The sequence below is a fragment of the Mauremys reevesii genome, linkage group 23 (genome assembly GCF_016161935.1).
Source record: "Mauremys reevesii isolate NIE-2019 linkage group 23, ASM1616193v1, whole genome shotgun sequence".
Classification (NCBI taxonomy): Eukaryota; Metazoa; Chordata; order Testudines; family Geoemydidae; genus Mauremys; species Mauremys reevesii.
In genome coordinates, this window is record NC_052645.1 from 4,637,278 (window position 1) to 4,653,479 (window position 16,202).

Here is a 16,202-nt window from a genome sequence, read left to right on the forward strand (position 1 = left end):
TTACAAAATCAAAGTGGTGTGAATGCAATGAGACAACTAAGTGCCAACTGTAAATTTGGTATATTCTCAAAGGTTTTTTTCTTTTCCTAGCCAATAAATTGGTTACGCGAGAAGGGCCTTCCTTTCTGCAGATGCGAGTAAAACACTTGATGAAGTCAAACTGCATTCCACAAGCTACTTTCTTGTCAAAATTCTGTGCAGATTCTCCAGAAATTTCAAATGTATCATCTTTTCGCCAAGCCTACATCACATGTTTGTGCTCTATGCTGCCTAATGAAGACTCTATTAAAGAGGTTAGTAATCATAGCCCCTATTAATGTGTGAAGTTTCTATCAAGTGCATTTCTACATCAGTTTGGCTAATGCTAAAGTTAGAGTTTTTAAAGAAAAACTAAAATGTAAAGACTTCAGGCCGCAGTATGAAAGTGCATTTAATGTTGTTGCTACAGATACACATATGCATTATATACAGTCTATCAATGTGGGCTTATACATATGTTCAGCCATGCAAAAAAGGTTTGTGTGTGCTAGATCCTCATATGCCTCAAGTATAAATCTAAAGTCTTCCCTTCAGCTGCCCTATGTATTGTGACGCTGTACTCTTCTGATGCAAAGGAATAAAATGACTGTTCTAATAGAGTGAAAACTAATGTAGAAAAGGAGCACTGGGGAGCCATGGGCAAACTCCTCTAGTGTCTAGTGGCCTGAACCTTTATGATCCTACTACTTTGATTAAAAAGTCTTTTTTTTTTCTTTTTTCAATGTAGTAACAACTGTGCTAATAGTGAACATTGTAATCAAGGTTGCAAAACTGTTGCCACTATAACCCCACTTGTTACTTTTTATTGAATTCACTGTTTGGTCTGAAATCTTGAATGCTTGGTGTCAACTTGAATATAAGAATTTGGGGTGGGGGGGGAGGGAGAGAGTTTGAGCAAAATCTTTTAAGCCATTTTTGAGTGTGTGTGTGTGGGGGGGGGGGAAATGAGCAGGACTTTCCATTGTTTAAAATGAAATGTGGCGGAATAACTCAGATGTTTGCACTTCCCAGCTTCAAGAGAATAGGCCCCTAATTAAAGCCTCTCTGCTCAGTCTGGGGAAAAAAAATTAAGAGCAAACACATTATTTGGAAATGTGGTGTTGTGTATGTTAGCAAATCTGTTAAACATATTGTCAGTGCTTTGCCTGGGAGTTAACTGGACAGTTGAGCTGCACAGACCCAATTACTTTGAATCAAGAAGTTGAGCCGAGGTGGCGAAGAGTGTTGCAAAGATGTGCCTTCTACAGTCTCTGTGAAAATCTGTCCAATTTTGGCCAAGTTGTAAGCCTTTGAAAGATATAGTAACTTGTACATGCTACTAAATTCCCCAAAGATCCCATCTGCTGTGGGCATGCTGCAGCCTGAGGTTGAGTAGGACTTTCCCTGCAGCTGCAACTCACACTGCAACTCACGCTCTAGGTATTTTGCCGCCCCAAGCATGGTAGGCAGCTTGCCTTCGACGGCTTGCATGTGGGAGTTCCCTGGTCCCACGAATTTGGCAGCAGCCTGTGGGAGGTCCGCCGAAGCTGCGGGACCAGCAGACCCTCCATAGGCATGCCACCGAAGGCAACCTGCGTGTCACCCTCGCTTGGCGTGCTGGTGCCTGGAGCCGCCCCTGGCTGTGGGCCCTGCATAGTCCAAGTTCAAGCACCTGAACTGAGACAGGCAGCGTCTTTTTTTTTTCCTGTGCTGCTGGGCCCAGGCAGCATGGAGGAAGAAACCATCTGATTTACATGCAGAGTGGATAAGAGCCCAACCTTTAGTGGAGCATTAGATTGAGACAGGGAGACTGGTGTGACAGAACTGGTAATTTCCTGCAATATTCTGGACAAATCTTACTGAATTAAGTTTATTGTGGGCCAGGGATTGTAAGTAATTCCATGGGGGAGGGGGACCACATCCCTCCAGGAGCTAAGAATGAGGAGGATGACTAGGCAAATTCATTCAGATTGTAATACTCCAGAGAGCAACCAGCACCTGGAGAGGCTTGGATGTACTTGTTCAAACTGGACTCTCCAGAGGACGAACAGACTGTCAGGAAATCTTCTCCTTAATAGCCTGAGTTTAAATGGGCCAAGGGCCTATTTATCCAGCAAATGGATGGGGCATTCTGTCCGAGAGAAATGCCATTCCTTCGGGGGAAGGGTTGGAAGAACTTGCCTATTTATGGATGCTTGTTCTAAGCTAGCAGCTGTTATGAACTTGTGACATCAAAAAAAAACCTCTTGATGGAGTTTGAAGAACAGATCACCTGTCAGAGCCCTTGTTGGAGTTGGGGGTGATCCCAGATAAGCTTATTAGCATGTGTGTAGTGGTTTTTTAATTGTTTTAATGTTTTTTCTGTAATAATTTCATTTGAAGAATAAATGTGCTTGCTTAGAAAGGGCTGTGTGGTAACTTATACCTATGGGAAATTACACTGTTTATAGCCTCTGAGGAGAAAGCAAAGCAAGCCTGCTTAGGAAGGGAATTCTCAGTGTAGGCAAGAAAGTGCAGCCTGGAAAAAAAAACAATCAAGGGGGAGAGACGTGTCTCCATTGAGGTGATGGCCAGGGAGCTGGAAGCATGAGTGGGTGCCCTTGGTGGACCATAGAGGGGGAATAAAGGTACAGCTACTCTGATCTGTCACAACTGGGTGCAATTGGGCAAAGAGATTGGGACAAGAAACCATGGGGTAGTGGGAACTGATGTTTGAGGAGCTTGGGGGAGGTAGATTGGGACTGGGATCCAATGAGGACTGCAGACATGGGTGGGGTTGGGCAATTGGAGGCCAGGATTGGTGGGGAGAGACTGGGGTGGTATGGGAAAAGGAGACTGGGACCAGAGAAGCTTGAGCAGTGGAGACTGGGAATGGGACTGGGACAAGAAGCCACAGAGGGGATGAGACAAGTCTGGGACAACCAAGTAGGAGGGGTGGAGGCAAGAGGGGTCACACTTGAGGGGAATGGGTCGACGACTGTGCCCACTAGACAACACTCTCTCCTCAAGAGCCTGGAATGGAACACAATATTCCTGAGTCTCACCATTCCTCTATTAGTCTACTGTTAGCAAATTCCTATGAAACTCACAAGCAAAGTGTCCCATTCCTCTCTCGTGCTGGTTCACATAGAAGATAGCCTATAACTTCTATCAGTTACTCCAGTAATTCAGATGATGGAGGTATGTTTGATAGATCCAAAGGTTCCAGTCCTGCTGATGACCCATGTGGGTATCTGTATGATGCCACAAGATATCATGTATGTCTTTACCGAGAAGTCTGAAGCAATGCCTAACATAGTGAATGCTAATGGAAAGGGGGTAGGTTTAGAAGATAAAATAAAAAAAAACGAGTTAAAAATCACTTAGAAAAGCTAGATGCCTGCAAGTCACCAGGGCCTGATGAAATGCATTCTAGAATACTCAAGGAGCTAATAGAGGAGGTATCCGAGCCTCTAGCTATTATCTTTGGAAAATCTTGGGAGACAGAAGAGATTCCAGAAGACTGGAAAAGGGCAAATATAGTGCCCATCTATAAAAAAGGGAAATAAAAACAACCCAGGAAATTACAGACCAGTTAGTTTAACTTCTGTGCCAGGGAAGATAATGGAGCAAGTAATTAAGGAAATCATCTGCAAACATTTGAAAGGTGGTAAGGTGACAGGGAATAGCCAGGATTTGTGTTGTGTTACAGGAGGTGGAATTAACGGTGATGGAAATGTTTGTATACCAGGAGTGAAAGCTTCAGGGAGATGTCTTTCCTTCTTGTGGTGGGGAGGCATGGGTGCAGTAATGGGGAGGTAGCCAGATTGGAGGGGGAAATGCATTGAATGAGCTATGGGTATGGCTTGGGAGATGAGCTGAAACAGGGCTGATGGGGTGCAGCTGGGGATGGGGGAGTGGAGAGGATGGTTGGCTCAGTATGTTAATTGCAGGGCATGACATATACAACTGCCTTAAATGTCTACCAACTCCTACCAACAATGTATCTTTTTCCTGTTTAAAAAAAACTAGGGAAATTGGCAAAAAAAACCACCCCACATTAATGCAGAGTTAAGGTTGTTTGATATGTTGTCTCCTTGCAAAACATTGAGTTGAGCAAAACTCAAGTTTCTGAAAACTAGGAAATGCACAGTTAATGTTATGTGGCCAACCACACATACCTTTACTATACTGACTCCATAGTTGCTGAAATGGGCAAGTTCTTCACTCCTCTTACAACCCATTCGCTCTCACCCATAGATTTTATATAACACTGTTAAAGGACAAAAAAGAGAAGAGGGAAAAAGGTTGCCCATGCCACCTTTCCTCTGATCCCCTGGAGGTGGCAGTAGCCAGTGGTGTAATTATTTGAATACTCCAGCTGCAGTCAGTGTGTTTAAGTGTACACTAAATGGTGCACAGTGGTAGTTGAGCCTGCTTGGTAAAGGTGTGTTTGTGGTAGGAGGCTGTGTGGATTACTATGAGGTGTGAGACAGGGCTGCGATTTATATGAGATCTGTTTTCCGCCCTCATTTGTGTCTGGAAAGGGAAGCAGTACACATGTGCCTTCAGGATGCAGTATACAATTATTTCTATTCAGAATTGTGTAGGTTATGTCAATAGCAGGGCATAGTGCTGTTACTGTAAAGGATATTGTCAACAGTGAGGTGGAATATGAGAGGATTCTAATTGTTTAATGCTGGTTAAGTGAAAGTGAGATTGTATTCTGGGAGTGAGTGTAAGGGATTTGTGAAAGTCTGAGAAGTGGGTTCTTAAATTGTACATGCTTAGTATTCTTTCCTAGAAGTGGGCTAAGTGTGTGAGTTTATTCCAGGATCTGGAACCTCCTGAATCTTATCGTGCCAAAGGCCACTGTGAGAATGTGCTATGTGAAAACGGAGGCATTTCTCAGAGGGTAGAGGGAAGGTGACATGTGCAACCTTTTTTGTTGTTTGTCCTTTAATGATGTTAGATGGAATCCTGTGGATGAGAATGAATGGGTTGTAAAAGGAGGCTCTTCCTTGTATATTTCAGAAACTGGGGCTGGCAAGGTTAAGGTATGTCTGGTGTTAGGGCATATTGGGGCACTGCTGAAGAAGAGGAGAGTTACGGTTGCATGGCCAGTCTTAACTCTGTATTTCCTGATTATCAGGAGCTTAATTTTTTTTAAAATTTTTTCCCCCCTTAACTCAGTGCTCTGTAAGGGGACGACATAGCATCAAGCAACCTTAAGTCTACATTAACTTGACTTTTTCCTATTGATAGTACTTTGAACATATAAACCACAGCTTCCATTGACTTCAGTTGCAGCTGTGTGTGCACATATTCACCATTTACATAAATCAGACCCCCATTTTCAACTCAGCCATTCCGATAGTGAGAGGGACCATTAATGACCCCCGTGAAAAGTTTGAGCCTGGTCTATACTACAAAGTTGTGTTGGCATAGCTATGTCGGTCAGGGGTGTGAAAAAACCACACACCCTAGCTGACATAGCTATGACTGGAAAAACCCCAGTGTAGACACAGTTTCTGTCAGCATAGCTAATGTTTGTGGAGTTGGTACGATCTGGGCAGAAAAATTCCTATTGACAAATACTTAATCTACACTAGGGGCTCTTCTGGGATAGATATACCAGGAAAGAATTTGTAGTGTCGACAAGGCTTTGATTTAAATGACAGGACCAGCATCACATAGCAAATCTGTGGCACAGGCAGGAATAGAATCCAGTTCTCCAAGGTGGTACTCAGCTGCCTTAACCACGAGATAATTGTCTCTTCCTGCAATCTCCTGCCCATTCTCATGGTGCTCCCTATGGGTCTGTCCTCCAGAGGAAGCCCTGGAAGGAGCAACAATTGAGCCAAAACTCAGGGCAGTGCTCCCTGAACTTGGAGGGGGCGGGAATCAATTTCACCTCCTTTCTCACCCTGCCATTTGTTGTTAAAGGCTTGCCCATATTCATTTGTACATCTTCCATATACTGTTGCCTAGTCCTTCTAGCTCCCCCCCACTTTGGGAAAATACTCCTGGAGTAAACTTTATAATATACTACTACTTTCAGGAAGATCCTTACTTCTATGTGTGACTTTTAAGTATGAGTAGTCTCACTGAAGTCCTGAGTGGAACAAAGTGCCTGCAACAGATAGAGAATTTGGGTCAGAATGTAAACAAAAAGCATCTTGCATTAGAAGTTGTATGTGAATATCTAATTCAATAACTGCTTCCTTATTAATACAAATGATCACAGTCACCGCTGTATGCTGATAATAATACAAGATATACCAATGTCCTAGAACTGGAAGGGACCTTGAAAGGTCATTGAGTCCAGCCCCCTGCCTTCACTAGCAGGACCAATTTTTGCCCCAGATCCCTAAGTGGCCCCCTCAAGGATTGAACTCAGAACCCTGGGTTTAGCAGGCCAATGCTCAAACCACTGAGCTATCCCTCCCAATTGAGATGTAAGTTTTTGAAAATTGCTCATGTTTGGGGAAGGGTATGGTAGCGGGCTGGCATTCCTACTGGGGCAGAGATCGGATTGTGGTAGGTTGTTTGTTTGTTCTATAGTGTTCTGTACAAACAGTTCCACAAATCCTTTCATGTATTAAGTCTCGCACGCAAATCACTAAATTAAGCAATTATTAGGTTGGGTTAATAATTGTGGGTCAGATTGAACTGGTATTTGGAGGTATACCATACCAGCAATACTTTGTAGAAAAAATGATCCCTTACTGCTTTGTTGATGTGTATTTTTTTACTTTAATGACAAATAAAAACTTTACTGCTAGAGAGATGGAGATGGATTCTGTTCCATCTTGAGTTATCAATTGAATTGTTCCAGTCATGGACACCTGCACAACTGTGTCTTTCAAAGATGTCAGAGGGCATAATTTATTCCGGAGAATGTATATTTCTAGTGATTACTCACAAGGTAGAAAGAATGCAGCATTGACTCTCAAAATTTGCAAAAAGAACTGGAGTACTTGTGGCACCTTAGAGACTGACAAATTTATTTGAGCATAAGCTTATGCTCAGATAAATTTCTTAGTTTCTAAGGTGCCACAAGTACTCCTTTTTATAGATACAGACTAACACAGCTGCTACTCTGAAACCTCTCAAAATTTGGGTTGACTTTGCAGTACTGGTGATTGGAAGAATATCTTTGCTAATAGTGTGCAGTTTCATTGTGAGACAAAAAAATGGCATCCCACAGTTAAATTTTGGTCACTTCTTAAATTGATAGTCCTTATGGTTATGAAGAAATCCTGTAATTTGAACCAAGTGCTTCTGTCTTCCCAAGTCTGCAGAAAAAAATAGTTCTGAATTACCACATTAATCTCCATAATGGTTCACAGTCAAGCTAGAAGGATATATTGAGTGGGGTCCCACAGGGGTTGGACCTGCAACCAGTTTTGTTCAGTATCTTCCTCACAGATTTAGATAATTGCATAGAGAGTACATTTATAAAGTTTACGGACAGTACCAAGTGGGGAGGGGTTGCAAATGCTTTGGAGGGAGGTGGGAAGGATAGCTTGCTTAGTGGTTTGAGCATTGGCCTGCTAAACCCAGGGTTGTGAGTTCAGTCCTTGAGGGGGCCATTTAGGGATTTGGGGAAAAAATCTGTCAGGGGATTGGTCCTGCTTTGAGCATGGGGTTGGACTAGATGACCTCCTGAGGTCCCTTCCAACCCTGAGATTCTATGATTCTAGGGAGAATAGGATTGCAATTCAGAATGATCTGGACAAACTGGAGAAATCATCTGAAGCAGATAGGGTGAAATTCAATAAGGACTAATGCAAAGTACTCCACTCAGGAAGGACTGTCAATTGCACACATACAGAATAGGAAATGACTGTGAAAAGGGATCTGGGGAATATAACGGATCATAGAAGATTAGGGTTGGAAGAGACCTCAGGAAGTCATCTAGTCCAACTCCCTGCTCCAAGCAGGACCAACCCCAACTAAATCATCCCAGCTAGGGCTTTGTCAAGCCAGGCCTTAAAAACCTCTAAGGATGGAGATTCCACCACCACCTCCCTAGGTAACCCACCCTAGTAAAATAGTTTTTCCTAATATCCAATCTAGACCTCCCCCCCACTGCAACTTCAGACCATCACTCCTTGTTCTGTCATCTGCCACCACTGAGAACAGCCTAGCTCCATCCTCTTTGGAACCCCTTTCAGGTAGTTGAAGGCTGCTATCAAATCCCCCCTCACTCTTCTGTGGACTAAATAAGACCAGTTCCCTCAGCCTTTCCTCCTCCTAAGTCATGTGCCCCAGCCCCCTAAGGATTTATGTTGCCCTCCGCTGGCTCCGCTCCAATTTATGCACATTCTTTCTGTACTGGGGGGCCCAAAACTGGATGGAGTACTCTAGATGTGGCCTCACCAGTGCCAAATAGAGGGGAATAATCACTTCCCTCGATTTGCTGGCAACGCTCCTACTAATCCAGCCCAATATTCTGTTGGCCTTCTTGGCAACAAGAGCGCGTATCTACCTCTCCCCCAGCTTAGTGTCATCCGCAGACTTGCCGAGGGTGCAGTCCATTCCATCATCCAGATCATTAATGAGATCACAAGCTGAATGAGTCAAAGTGTAACACTGTTGCAAAAGTATCAGCAAGAGTGTTGTAAGCAGAACACAGGAAGTTATTCTTTCACTCTACTCTGCACTGATAAAGCCGCAACTGGAGTATTGTATCCAGTTCTGAGTGCCACATTTCGGGAAAGAGGAGGACAAATTGGAGAAAATCCAGAGAAGAGCAACAAAAATGATTAAAGGTCTAGGAAACATGACCTATGAGGAAAGATTGAAAAAAATGGGTTTGTTTAATCTGGCAAATAGAAGACTGAGGGAGGACATAACATTTTTCAAATACACCTCTACCTTGATATAATGCTGTCCTCAGGAGCCAAGAAATCTTACCGCGTTATAGGTGAAACCGTGTTATCTCGAACTTGCTTTGATCCACTGGAGTTCGCAGCCCTCCGCCTCCCCCAGAGTGCTGCTTTACCGCATTATATCCAAATTCGTGTTATATCAGGTAGCGTTATTTTGAGGTAGAGGTGTATATAAAAGGTTGTTACAAGGAGGAGGGAGAAAATTGTTGTCGCTAACTTCTGAGGATAAAACAAGTTGCAATGGGCTTAAATTGCAGTGAAGAAGGTTTAGGCTGGACATCAGAAAAAATCCCTAACTGTCACGGTAGTTAAGCAGTGGAACAAATTGCCTAGGAAGATTGTGGAATCTCCATCACTGGAGGTACTTAAGAACGGATTAGATAAATAGCTTTCAGGACATAGTCTTGCCTTAAGTGTAGGGGTCAGGACTAGATGATCTCTCAAGGTCCCCTCTAGTGCTGCATTTCTATGATTCTGTAGTGTTTGTGTCAGATGGCTAATATTGGTGATTAATAGGCGATATTGGAGCTATTTCACTAGTGCTCATTTTTAAACATCTGACTACCTAGATTGTTGGTAGATCTTAAATAGGGTATTGTTTTTTAATCTGATCCTGATACACAGTAAAATTAAAGAAATGTACACAACACAGTTGCCAACTTTCACACGGTAAATAAGCACCCTGACTTTTAACAAAAAGCCAAAAATCAAGCTAATTCCATTTCAAAACAAGGCAAAAACAAGCCAATCTCTAAGAACCCCAACACTCTGTGACTAGATCCCTCCGCTGTGCAGTCTAGGACTGTGGTAGGCCCGCTGTGCCCCCCTGACTCTCTCCCCCTTTTGCCCCTGCTTGCTGGGAGCCGATTTAAAAATAAAAGCAGCAACAAGCTACTAGCCAAAAAACTAGCCAACAAACAACTCACAAGGCAGTTAAGCCAAAACCAAGCCCAAATTCTGCATATTTTTTTTTCCGTGGGTTTGACATGTCTGGTACACAACTGAAGTGGTACTTTAGCTTAAACCCATTGGCAGTAGTGCAACAAAGGGTGTCTTGCCAAAATCTATTAAAGAGAATTAAAATATCAGGAAATGTGGGGAAGGATAAACAGATGACCATTGGAGAACATAAAAGAGAGGAAGAAAGGTTATGAGACTGGCTTACTCCTGGAGTAGTTATTCTTGGTTTTCGTTAAACCTTGAATTTCACATGTCTAAAAGAAGATAGGAATATTTGCAAGTAGAAAAAATAATATTAAATACAGTCTGTTAACATACATCATTTAGAAGATTTTGCAAAAAAAAATCCCTGAAGAAACTTTGTTCTTTTTGACATGATAACATTGTTTTTGTTAGATTGCAAAAGTGGATTGCAAAGAAGTACTAGAGATCATATGTAATTTGGAATCTGAGGGGCAAGATAACACTGCGTTTATTCTTTGTACAACATACCTCACCCAGCAACTTCAAACTGCAACCGTGTATTGCTCTTGGTAAGTAATAAAAATGTGTGTGTGTTTCTCATGTATGGTTTATGAAAAGTGCAACAAACAGTTTAACATGAATTTTAAATGCCATTTTTCATATAAAAAAAGATAAAGTGATGACTAGACTAAAACCGGATGTTAAATTAGCTTTTCTACAGTATATGCAAACTGTTCATTGTTGTGTTAAGGAGAGCTAAAGTGACCTATCTGAAATCACACTTTTTCAATCTGTCAGGGTGAGGCATTGTCAGATAGGTATCGAAAAAGAGATTATGGTACCTCCTTGAGAAATTAAATCTCCAGAACTTGATGACATTCATTTGAGAATTCTAGAGGCAGTAAAAAGTCAAGTAGCTGAGCTACTAACCAGAATAAGTTGGTTCAGTTCATAAAAATATACATTTTTCTATGAAAAAGAGGTTATCTATGGGTAACTAACTGGAGTTCTTGGGGTTGTTGCTTCTGCACATTCATGCTATTGGGTTTCATGACCAGCACCCTAGGATCACAGAAATATTGGATAAACTGCACAGGTACCTGGTCTTGACACTGAACATTAAGGGACCAAGGTTATAAGAGGCATGTAACTCAAGTGCTTCAGTTTCTTCCATTGAACCCCAGAGCCAAAGGTAGATATGGAACAAGTGAAAGTGGGTTGAGTAGAGAGAATGTGCAGGGGGAACGCCCCTGAAGAACTTAGTTTTTGTAAGAAACCTCTTTTTCTTTCAGGTGACCTCTTTACATTCCCACTGATGAAAATTTGGAAAGCATTACAATCCCCAGAATGCTGGGACTAGGCATTCTTAACTGAACAGTGATTAAAAAATACTCTTCCAATCCTAACATCAGATCTGCATGTCTAATTCGGGTAGAAGTGCACCCTTACATAACTCAGTGGGAATGTGGCAGAAGCAGTGCAGAGAAGCTGCTCAGACTCTTGCTGAATAAACCCATAGCTATGGTCCAGGAACCTTGGCTAAGGTGTAGCAGATCTCTGTTCAAAGTCTGATCTGTTTGGATAGAAGAAAGGAAGTGCTGTTTTTCCTCTCATAATGATAGTAGTAGTAGTAGTAGTGTTAGTGTTCGTTTTCTATAGATAGATAGCTTACTCGTGGGGGATTTCTGCGTCAAATAATAAAAATCCTGCACACAATATTGCAAAATTCTGCGTATTTTATTTGTCAAAATAAGATTCTCTAATCATGCCAGTTTCAATTATTTTGGTATTTTATTTCAAAATACCTGTCAGCAAGTATGTAACACCACACACACTCACTCACTCTCTCTCTCTCTCTCTCTCTCTCTCTCTCTTCCCCCCCCCCCGGAGTAGAATTAAAGAAACCCCCACAACAACCCAGTTTCTCTTTCTCTGCCTCCTATACCCCCAGAGCCCAGCTGGGGGGGGGGGGGGGCAGACACTCTCACCACCTTCCCTCCCAGATGCAAGCTGCAAGGCCACCAGACACACTCACCTCCTCCCCCCAGAGCCCAGCTGTGCCGTTCTTCTCCCTCCTCTCCCCCTCCTCCAGATACTGTCACCCTCTACCTCCCAGAGCCCAGGGATCCAGAGGGAGAAATAGCCTGATGCTGGGTCCCAGGCTTGAATGTAGCTTCCTGTGTGCCACCGCCTCCTTCCTTCAGGATGTGCTGGGAACCCTCCAGTTCCCTCCCCCGGCTTTGTCTTCTATTTTTGAGCTGAGCTCTACCGGGTTCAGCAGCCCCTAGTGGTGGCCAATATCTCTGCAACCCATTTCTGTGGGCGGGGGGAGGAAATTCTGCATGCACATTAATTTCTGTAAAATTCTGCATTGGGCATCTTTTCATTTTCTCTACATAATATTTTAGATACAAACATAAGAGCGGCCATACTGGGTCAGACCAAAGGTCCATCCAGCTCAGCATCCTGTCTTCCAACTATGGCCAATGCCAGGTGCCCCAGAGGGAATGAACAGAATAGGTAATCAAGTGATCCATTCCCTGTCCCTCATTCCCAGCTTCTGGCAAACAGAGGCTAGACACACCATCCCTGCCCATCCTGGCTAATAGCCATTGATGGACCTGTCCTCCATGAATTTATCTAGTTCTTTTTTTAAACCGTGTTATAATCTTGGCCTTCACAACATCCTCTGGCAAGGAAGGAGTTCCACAGGTTAACTGTGTTGTGTGAAAAAATACTTCCTTTTGTTTCTTTTAAACCTGCTGCCTATTAATTTCATTTGGTGGCCCCTAGTTCTTGTGTTATGAGGAGGAGTAAATAACACTTCCTTATTTACTTTCTCCACACCAGTCATGATTTTATAGACCTCTATCATATCCCCCCCCCTTAGTTGTCTCTTTCCAAGCTGAAAAGTCCCAGTTTTATTAATCTCTTCTCATATGGCAGCCGTTCCATACCCCTAATCATTTTTGTTGCCCTTTTCTGAACCTTTCCCAATTCCAATATATCTTTTTTTTGAAATGGGGCAACCACATCTGCATGCAGTATTCAAGATGTGGGCATACCATGGATTTATATAGAGGCAATATGGTATTTTCTGTCGTCTTATCTATCCCTTTCTTAATGATTCCCAACATTCTGTTTGCTTTTTTGACTGCTGCTGCATATTGAGTGGATGTTTTCAGAGAATTATCCACAGTGACTCCAAGATCTCTTTCTTGAGTGGTAATAGCTAATTTAGACCCCATCATTTTATATGTATAGTTGAGATTATGTTTTCCAATGTGCATTACTTTGCATTTATAAACATTGAATTTCATCTGCCATTTTGTTGCCCAGTCACCCAGTTTTGAGAGATCCTTTTTTAGCTCTTCGCAGTCTGCCTGGTACTTAACTATCTTGCGTAGTTTTGTATCATCTATAAATTTTGCCACCTCACTGTTTACCCCTTTTTTCAGATCATTTATGAAGATGTTAAATAGGACTGGTCCCAGAACAGACCTCTGGGGAACACCACTATTTACCTCTCTCCATTCTGAAAACTGACCATTTATTCCTACCATTGTTTCCTATCTTTTAACTAGTTACTAATCCATGAGAGAACCTTCCCTCTTATCCCATGACTGCTTACTTTGATTAGGGACTTTGTCAAAAGCTTTCTGATTCCTCCTTGTCCACATGCTTGTTGACCCCCCCAAAGAATTCTAGTAGATTGGTGAGGCATGATTCCCCTTTACAAAAAACATATTGACTATTCCCCAACAAATCCTGTTAATCTATGTGTCTGATAATTTTGTTCTTTACTATAGTTTCAACCAGTTTGCCTGGTACTGAAGTCAGGCTTACCAGCCTGTAATTGCCGGGGTCACCTCTGGAGCCCTTTTTAAAAAATTGGCATCACATTAGCTATCCTCCAGTTATTTGGTACAGAAGCTGATTTGAATGATAGATTACAGACTTCAGTTAGTAGTCCTGCAATTTCAAATTGAGTTCCTTCAGAACTCTTGGGTGAATACCGTCTGGTCTTGGTGGCTTATTACTTTTTTACTTATTAGATAGTTACTACTACTTCTTACTGTGCGGTAATGCCCAGTTCTCCTGGCTTTAAGCACCATCTGTCTTGCTGGGAGGCGATCCTGGTCAGTGACAGACACTCCCACAGTTTCTGTTTCCTTGTGGAATCACACGTTGGTCAGACGTGCAACTTTTCTCTGCCACTGAAATCAAGAGCCAGAAAAAAATAGAGAGAGCTAGCTTCATCTCCTCATGATGGAGAGCACTCTACATCCGGTCTCAACCTAGGCCAAGGGGACCCTTCCTGCAAGTCTGCTCCTTCAGAGCCCTACAGTTCTGTGGCATCTAAGAGGAAGAGACAGGACTCCTCTCATAAGCCCTCAAAAGAACATTCTCTGGGCTCACCTGGTAGAGATCCTACTTCTAAAAAGCCAAGAATATCAGTTTTCTCAGCTAACCTGGCACCTCTGGCTCTTCAATCAGTTGCTGTTGAGGCTTCCACTTCCTGAGGTACCCAGGGTATGGTTAGACCACAAGGCAGGAAAGCCACGAGCCTGGAGAGACCATTAATAATATTGGGTCAAGGCAGCAAGAAGAGCTCTTTCTATGCTTCCTCGGTACCAAAGAAACCGACTTGGGCTTCAACCACATTTTGGTGCCATCAGCAATCATGCTTCCCTCTAAGCGCCCAAAGCCTGCGGAACCCTCAGCATGGCTACCTCAGTGCAGACTTCAGCCTTTGTACCAATCACCGTTCACCGTAGATCTCTCCAGGTGCCCCACCTTTCCTGAGTGAACATGAGGAAGAGGATTCAAGTGTCAGTTCTGGGCTCTCCTCCTCACTCCTTCGGAGGTCCCTTCCCAGAATCCTCCTGTGAAGGCGCCAACTGTTCGTGGCCTACGATTACCACCAACCCCTTGCTGGTATGAGCACCCTTGGGTGCTGCCTCCTATACTGTATGCACCTCCTCAATGGGCAGCTTATCGCCAATAATTTTCCAAGAAATCAAGTGCCCCCCACCATAGAGACAAGCAACCAGCATCACCTACTCCCTCCAGAGACCTGATGCTCCACAGGAATCCTTCAAGACAAGGGAAGCTAGAGCTGATGAAGGGATCTCCCCCATGGCCAACATCTCCTCTTCATTTCCTACTCCTGGGGAAATTGTGTGCATCTGTGGATGTGCAGCATTCCTCTCCTACGTAATTTTGTATTTTCCTGCATAAAAAACATTTTGCTTAATTGCTGCAGTTCTGCCTTTTGCCTACCAGCCAGCTGCATTCAGGCTGGCTGTTCTAGTGCTACAGCGACCTCTGGTGGGCAAAAGGTAGAACGGCAGCACTTTTAAGGCAAAATATATTTTATTCAGGAAAATACAAAATTCTATGCCCAGTGCTGCAAATTTCCCCCAGGAGTAGAAGTTAATCACAGCACCCTGCCCACGGAGCCAGGTTAGGAAAGTGTGGAGCATACAGGGCTGCTGGTGGGGTCACAGACTGGGGTTCAGAATGGCTAGTGGGGGGACGACACACTGCAGCATGGGCTTAGGAGCTAGTGGGGTGATAGCATTGAGCATGGGGATGGGGGTCTGAAGAGACCCATGGGAATGAGAGGTGTGGGGACAGGGGCAGACATGCCTGACTGAAGGGAGAGGCTTGAGGTCAGCCAGGGTCTGCATGGGGGAGGCTTCCGAACACCCTAACAATCCCCCCACACCCTCCAGAATAACCTCACACCCAACACCCTCCAGGATCACTCTTTGGCTCCTTCCCTCTCCCTTAGCTCCTCCATTACCCTGACTCCCCCAAGCCTTTGCACTGCTTCTGACAAGTGCAGGAAGGTACAGTAGGGGATGGGTCAAAGTTGCTTGCAAATAGCACAGACGCGTCTCTGCAAACATTGAAAGGTTCTAGAGTGACCTTATGTTTTCTTGATATCTAAACTCTGACCTAAATGAGAGAACTCAGCAAGTGTGAAACAGACCAGAGATCCCAATTCCTTATCTCCCAGAGGTCATATGAGCCACATCAGAGAAGACCAGAGATTTCAGAGAAGGAAACCATCCTCTTCTCAGCCTCCCGTCTTGCACCTATTCACCTCCAAGCAGCAATTTTGATGGGTTGGTCGAGGGTTTGACTTGCCATCCTCATCCTCTTCAGCTGCACCGATTTACCAGTCTTCCTCCCTTTGGCGACCACCTTCGCTGCTTCAGTCAAGCCTGGGAGTCAGTCACTACGGACAAGTGGGTTTTGGAGATCATCTCCACAGGTTCTTCTTCGAGTGATTGCTCATATCCATTCCAGTTAGGTGTGTGCGGGCTGCGTGCACGTTCGTCGGAAGACTTTTACCCTAGCAACCCCAGTGGGTCG

At 43.6% G+C, this 16,202-nt stretch overlaps 1 protein-coding gene across 3 annotated transcripts in view; it reads left to right on the top strand.

Moving 5' to 3' along the window:
- RLF (RLF zinc finger) overlaps positions 1–16,202 on the top strand; it is a 117,427-nt gene that overhangs the window by 57,477 nt on the left and 43,748 nt on the right. The window contains exons 5-7 of one of the 3 annotated variants that reach the window (XM_039511427.1): positions 91–293; positions 10,251–10,387; positions 11,111–11,491. In XM_039511427.1, the coding sequence (XP_039367361.1) occupies positions 91–293; positions 10,251–10,387; positions 11,111–11,114 (344 nt within the window). In that variant the 3' untranslated portion in view covers positions 11,115–11,491. Of the gene's footprint in view, positions 1–90; positions 294–10,250; positions 10,388–11,110; positions 11,492–16,202 lie in introns of those variants that run through there. The other 2 variants (XM_039511425.1, XM_039511426.1) reach the window with 2 other exon arrangements.